The 6,657-nt window shown below is 38.6% G+C and overlaps 1 protein-coding gene across 1 annotated transcript; it reads right to left on the bottom strand.

Moving 5' to 3' along the window:
• Window positions 1-5,039: 5,039 nt before the first annotated feature.
• LOC149232625 (uncharacterized) lies at window positions 5,040-5,936 on the bottom strand. Its single transcript, XM_089381957.1, has one exon. It carries the CDS (start codon window positions 5,934-5,936, stop codon window positions 5,040-5,042), a length of 897 nt encoding a protein of 298 aa, XP_089238083.1.
• Window positions 5,937-6,657: the final 721 nt, after the last annotated feature.

The raw sequence follows: 6,657 nt of genomic DNA, 5'->3' as shown, positions 1-6,657 counted from the left end.
TTAATAATTTCATTATATTTTCAATATCACATTCGAACATTAATTAGTATTTTATATCAATCCCAGAAAAAGTTGGTCCTATTCTTCTCTGGTTTGAATAAATTATTATCTCTTCTTTAACCTCTCTCTAGGCACGGTTGCATTTAAAGGACTGGTTCCATTTTCTTTACCTATATATTTTCTGCTCATGTCTTTGATGATGGGTTAAAAGTTTACCGAAAACGTAAGTATTTCAAAAAATTAACACGGTTCTCCGTAAATATTTTCTTCTCGTTATAACCTACTACCTAGAATTGTGGAAATCTACATTAAAAAAAAAGCTCAAAACCTTTCATCAACTTAAAGGAACATTTATACAGTTTCAAGAAGCTTTGAAACCAAGTTTCCGCATTGCACTATTTGCATTGTATTTACATGTGTCCATTTAATGCCCGTAGACTTCCTATCTAAACTGATGGCACATTGTGCAAGGTAATTATATTAAAGTGCATATAAATATAAATATAAAGTAAAGCATTTAAGTATATATGGTTTAAAGCGCAGAATATTTTATTTATTTATTTATTTATTTTTAAAGATAAAATCGTAATTTTATTAATATTTATACAATGTATAAGTGCATTTCTTATATTTTTGTCTGGACATAAATGAGCAAGAAATGTATATCTATGCAAAACCATAACAAAAATACATTTATGTTTGAGCATATTACATGGAGTACCATGAAAACCAATCAAACCGATTTCTGTTTCAAAAATGTCACAAGAGTGAAACAAAAAACTATGTAATACATTTATGTTTGAGCATATTACATGGAGTACCACAAAAACCAATCAAACCGATTTTTATTTCAAAAATGCCACGAGTGAAACAAAAAACTATGTTTGTACCGATAATGAATCTTTGGAGGAGTGCCATGAGAAAAGACACAATGTCAAAGAGACTAGTGCCAGAAAATCTATTGTCATCAATCCAAAAGTAACCCATTGTCCATAAATGGTCTATGATAAAACTCAAAATGATTTGGGCCATGAAACTTAGTCACCTGCCAGAGCCCCCTGTCCAAAAGAAGGCCTTCCTTAAATAGCTTGTATGCTTCCATGTTCCTCTCCCTGTAGATGTGCTTGCAAGAGAAGTGTGCAAAGTCAATACATAATCTTATAATATCTGTCACAATGTTGTCCAAATAAATGTTCCTACATTGTTGTACTCCATTGACCCAATTAACTATAAGCATTGAATCACCAAAGATTTGAAGTTTGTCACCTCCCTTCTCACAAGCATAAGCAATTAGTGACCTACAAGCCACGAACTCTGCCTAGTTATTAGTTCCATTACCAAAGCCTATTTTTACATGAAAATAGTGTTGTTTTGAAAGATGGAGAATAAATTCCCCTCCTGCTTGGGTCCCTTCATCCTGGGCTACTCCATCAAAGAAACTTTAGGGCATTAATTTGTCAATTATCTCCTCCCTAATGATTCTGATTTGATGCGAAGTTTTAGTCTACGGGAAGTGATTGAGGATGGATAGAATCTCCACTATAAGCTTCCCTGGAAATGAATAAAGGCCTCGAAAAATCTCCGTATTCCTGGCCCGATCTTGCTCCCAATTTTTCCACGAGACAACAAACAGTGCCTCACTCCACCTACATTGCATGATGCCGAGGATCTCCCTACACTCCTTCCAAACTTGTTGAGTAAAAGGAAATGTAACAAAAAGGTAGTCTAAAGTTTCATTGGATTCTTTGCACATTGCACACTATCCGAGTCCAACCATATATCTTCGTTGCATTACTTCCCATGTAGGTACATTTTTTGCCAATATGCACCATGTTAGTAGCTTTTATTTTGGAGGACACTTGGCCTTGCACACTGCCTTTCACCACCATTACGGAGCTTACATTTTCTTATGTGTAATTAGGTGAATATATCCCATTTTTAGAGTGTAAACACCTTAAGGAGTTGAGTCCCATATTAATTCATCATCTTGCTCATTTAATCTGATATGCACCCTTGAAAGGGCCTCTAAATAGTGCCTCCACTCATTCTGTAACTCCCCTAGCAGGTTCATATCCTCTGTTGGGCGCCAACCTTGAATCCACAGTGTGGTGGCCGTCAGATTAGCTATTTGGTGCAACTGTGTATATCACTCATTACGCAAATGTAGAATTAGATCTTGAGACAGGATATTATCCACATCGCTTCCTGGCTAGGGGTCACATCCCAATCACAACCTTTGTCTATTACCAATCCTCCAAGCTTTCATATCCTCCGTTGTGCGCCACCCTTGAAACCACAATGTGGTGGCCGCCATATTAGTTATTTGGTGCAATTGTGTATATCCCTCATTACGAAAATGTAGAATTAGATCTTGAGATAGGATATTATCCACATCACTCCCTGGCTATGGGTCTCATCCCAATCACAACCTCTGTCTATTCCCAATCCTCCAAGCTAGACCAGATGTTATCAAGTCAAAGAAGTTTAAAGTTGCTCGCAAAAATATCTGTGAATACATAAATTATTTTATTTTAATTTTACAAACAATAAATGTGTCATAAAATTAAACCATGTATTATATTCACAAGTGTACATTTTATTAAGTGGATACAAACTATCTTTTCAAAGTCCTTTTCATCTTTCTCTAACAGTGCTTGTTCATTATTGATCTCTCGTTGGTATTTAGGCTTGGACGAAATTTACCACCCAGTTAGGGTTGCATGGATAGAAACTCTCTTTTCAAAGTCCTTTTCATCTTTCTCTTGCAGTACTTGACAAAATTTACCACCCAATTAGGGTTGCATGGATAAAAACTCTCTTTTCAAAATCCTTTTCATCTTTCTCTCACAGTGCTTGATAATGTTCATTATTGATCTCTCGCCCGTATTTAGCATTGGATGAAATTTACCAACCAATTAGGATTGCATTCCCAAACAACCTGACTCGCTCACACAAGTGTACATTTTATTACTGTGCAATATATATAGGTTGAGAGAAATAGTTTGTAGGTAATATAAACTTTAATTTATCCTAATCTTTATGTCAATGAAGAAGTTTGTTTTCTTAATAATATAATAATTATGCTTATTTGATACATAAGTATTATTAAATTATATTTGCATATGTATTTTATAATTATATATTAATATTTTTTTTTATTAACATAAGGGTTGGTGTGAAATGTGAAAAGTCAGGGAGTCTAAGAGACCTCTTATGTGAAGACCCTTCTATGTACAAATGTACATTATTGTGAATAATAAATGCAATGAACACTTATCTTATCTATTGTCTTTTCCATGTGTGTGTTTAACTTAGTATCATGAAAAATTCTGGCCCCGCTCCATTTCAGCGACCTATATTGTGACCCATTCTGCGCTCAGTCCTGCCTCCTTGGGCTGTACACCTCGGCACTTTGCCATTTTGAATATCTACTGGTTTAATTCTGCTCTTCCTCTATAATTTCAATGCGTTCTGCTAATTTGTGTGTTGGTCTGACCTGTGGGATCCCTGATATCGCAGTCTGTGTACGTTATTTTCCACCATACCCATTTACGTCGGGCTACTCACATTGACAACTCAAAAATCGTCGACCTTTTTGGTTTATTTTGTTATTGTTTTGGAGTGCCACAATGTCACGGTTTCATAACTGCGCTTAAGCGTTTTACCTGTGAACCAAATCGTTTTCCTTCTTTCTTCCAATGTTGTAATGCAACACCCTAATGCTTGTCTACTTGCAGTCCCTGAGACATAAAATTCATGCCTCGACTAACACAGGTGTTACTATTAAGACGAATAATTAGGAATGTTGAGAAACGAGGTACTACCTCGACCCGTGGTGTTCCGCTCAAGGCCTTCCTTCATTAACACGTTTCTCCTATTTTATGTCGCTTCTGGAATGCGTGAAAACTTTCTGTAAAGCCATCCTCACTCTATAAATGTTATTTCCCTGTAGCCTCTTCTTTCCAGTTCATTTTACAGTCAATCCTTGGCGTTGAAATACCTGTTCCATATCGCATTCATTAGTTTCTGCAAGTTCCATCGTTTAGCTAGATACTACGAGAGGGTGAAGGAGCTACCCCTGTCTAGAAATACAAATCGGCCACTACCAGCTAAAAGGTTTGACGCCATCACAGATTGGTTGGTGTAATCCTCCGTGACTCCCATGGATTTTTTTTTGTCAGGTGAAAAAAGCATTATATTCCTTCATAGAATTTTGACATTGCATCTCTTCATAATCAGTAGCTTCATGGATCTTATATAATCAGATCAGTCTATCAGAGGTTCAAAAAATAATAACAATTCAGATAGTTTTCTTCATATGGCCCATTTGATACAGACTTGTATCATTCTACAGAGATTCAAAAAAGATAAAAGGTGCAACATGTAATTCAAGTAAACATGTTATCCGGGTAATGGAAACTCCCCAGCATCATGCCAGGTTTCCTTCATTTTAATATTCACATGGAAGCCATCTAGCACCTCCCGCACTCCAAGCTTAGATAATTTGTCCGCCTCCATATTGAGATTCCTGCATATGTGCTGAATGGAAGGTTGATTAAGGGAGCGCCATATTGTCTTGATCTGTTTTAGCCAGCCCTGTAGAGAGGACTTGTGGATAGTGGCTTGTTCTCCCACATAGTCAGTAACAACCTTAGAGTCTCCAAATACATGAATGGTTTGTATGTCCAGAAATTTGGTGAACCACAGAAGCCCCCATAGTGCCATTACCTCTGCCTTAGTGTTAGTGCCAAGTCCTGCCCCCAGTGTACATGGTATGACAGCTCTGGATGGATGTATAAGGTGAAGCCGCATCCACATTTGTGGTCCTGTGTAGCTCCATCGAAGTAGCCCACCGGATATTCAATCTTAGGATTTGTATGTGATCAGGAAGGCTTTTGAATTGATACATTCTGTAAGGCTGCCTCGATCTTGTTTAATATTTTCATCAGCACCTCTGTCCCCAGTTCTTTGTGGCTGTTGAAAATTATGTTGTTTCGCCACTTCCATATCTCCCATATGAAAATAGCAGGGATGAGGCGTCATAGGCCATGTTGGTTGCTCCACCATATCAACCAGTTTTCAATGTCTCCAAAAAGTGGTACCAAGAAAGCAATTTTGTTTTCCAGATGTTGCCAGAGTATGGAGACCTCCGAACATGTTATGAAGAGGTGTAAATTATCTTCTGCAGCTCTCCTGCATAGAACACAGTATCCAGGGCTAGACCAATTCCGCTTCTGAAGATTTTCCCAAGTCAAATTTTTGTTCTTCCATACAAGCCAGAGAAAAATGGAGATTTTAATGGGGAGGTGTGGGCTCCAAAATTTGGCAAACCAACCATCCCCCAGATGGTTTGTTTGCAAGCAGCAGAGTCTGTTGTAAGTATCTGCGACCTCAATATTGTCTTCTGTCATTTTACCCTCCCAGGCAATCGTGTCACGTTCCTCTTCACAGTAGATACCTGATAGTCTCATATGAATCCGGATGTTATCCCAGTCAGTCGCGACAGCGCCCATTAGGTTCAAATCAGATGATTTTTTCCATACTGGGCAATTATTTACCCAGGCAGCAATGAGTTGGTGCCAGAAGAAGATCCCTTGACGATTTAGGCACTGAATGATGGAATCTGGGAAAGGGTCCATGTCCACCAGTCCCCAAATGTGGTCGCGGCCAATAATGATATGATGTCCAATGCCAAGCTTCCAAGTAAGCATTCTGAGAAATGTATTCCCGATCTTAGTGAAACTACGCCATATGGCAGAGCCAGATGTTTGTCCAATATGGCCCAGTCGCATCCATACTTTGAAATCAATGTTTTTCAAGTATTTTTGATTAATTACTTGACACCAAATGCCAGTGCCGAAGATCCCATGCCATATGGATTTTAGGAGGAGAGCGTGCCCAAATCGCCGCAAATCGAGGATGCCCCATCTGCCCATCCTCTTTGGTAGAGTGATGTGATTCAGCGTCGAGAGGTGGTATTTTTGCTTTGGTCACTAGCAGTAAAGTCTTACGAATTTTGAAGGCTCACGATCTTGCACAAGAAATACTTGAGGATTTATACCATCTTATTAAAAAGGTGGTGTGTCTTATCGAGTTGGACAGGTAATCCTCACGGTTTCGGGGAGCTTCGTGTACTCCCAAGTCCTAACACCTTCTTGTCCATGCTGCAAAAGTCTCAAGAACTCATAGCTCAGGGCTAGAACTTGACAAGGGATTCTACATAGGCCAGGGTTGTCCTCCAGTGCCTTAGCCTCATCTCGCACCCCATATCGTTGTTCCTCCAATCTCTGGCCCCATTTGTTGGCAAGTGTTGTTAAGCACAATAGAGTGCAAGGGCCATTCGAGGTTTGTACATCGAATAATTTGCCACCATTTTGAGAAACCTGCCCGCTAAGGGGCTCAATTTTTCCTCTTTTGAGGACTCAAAGGTTGCCATTGATTCTAAGTGCATTGTAGTGAGCAACCATAAATTTTTTCACCGACCCCCATTGAATGGATTTGATTTCCCATTAAAGGTTACTAATCCATAGGAAAAACATTCAATTAAGCTCGTGCGAGTTGCTTTTGTGGCAATAGAGAATTTGTCGTTAGATAATGGTGATGAATCTGAAGACAAGTAGTTAGCATTTGCCACAAAACCGGTGAACCTACAGTGAC

Source organism: Pinus tabuliformis, chromosome J (assembly GCF_031772625.1).
Source record: "Pinus tabuliformis cultivar Carrire ecotype Pingquan chromosome J, CPIR1, whole genome shotgun sequence".
Classification (NCBI taxonomy): Eukaryota; Viridiplantae; Streptophyta; class Pinopsida; order Pinales; family Pinaceae; genus Pinus; species Pinus tabuliformis.
This window is presented reverse-complemented; position numbering and strand designations above follow the sequence as displayed.

Bases quoted from the DNA above. Each gene is read 5' to 3' on its own strand.
- LOC149232625 (XM_089381957.1), bottom strand. From the start codon at position 5,936: ATGGGCAGATGGGGCATCCTCGATTTGCGGCGATTTGGGCACGCTCTC.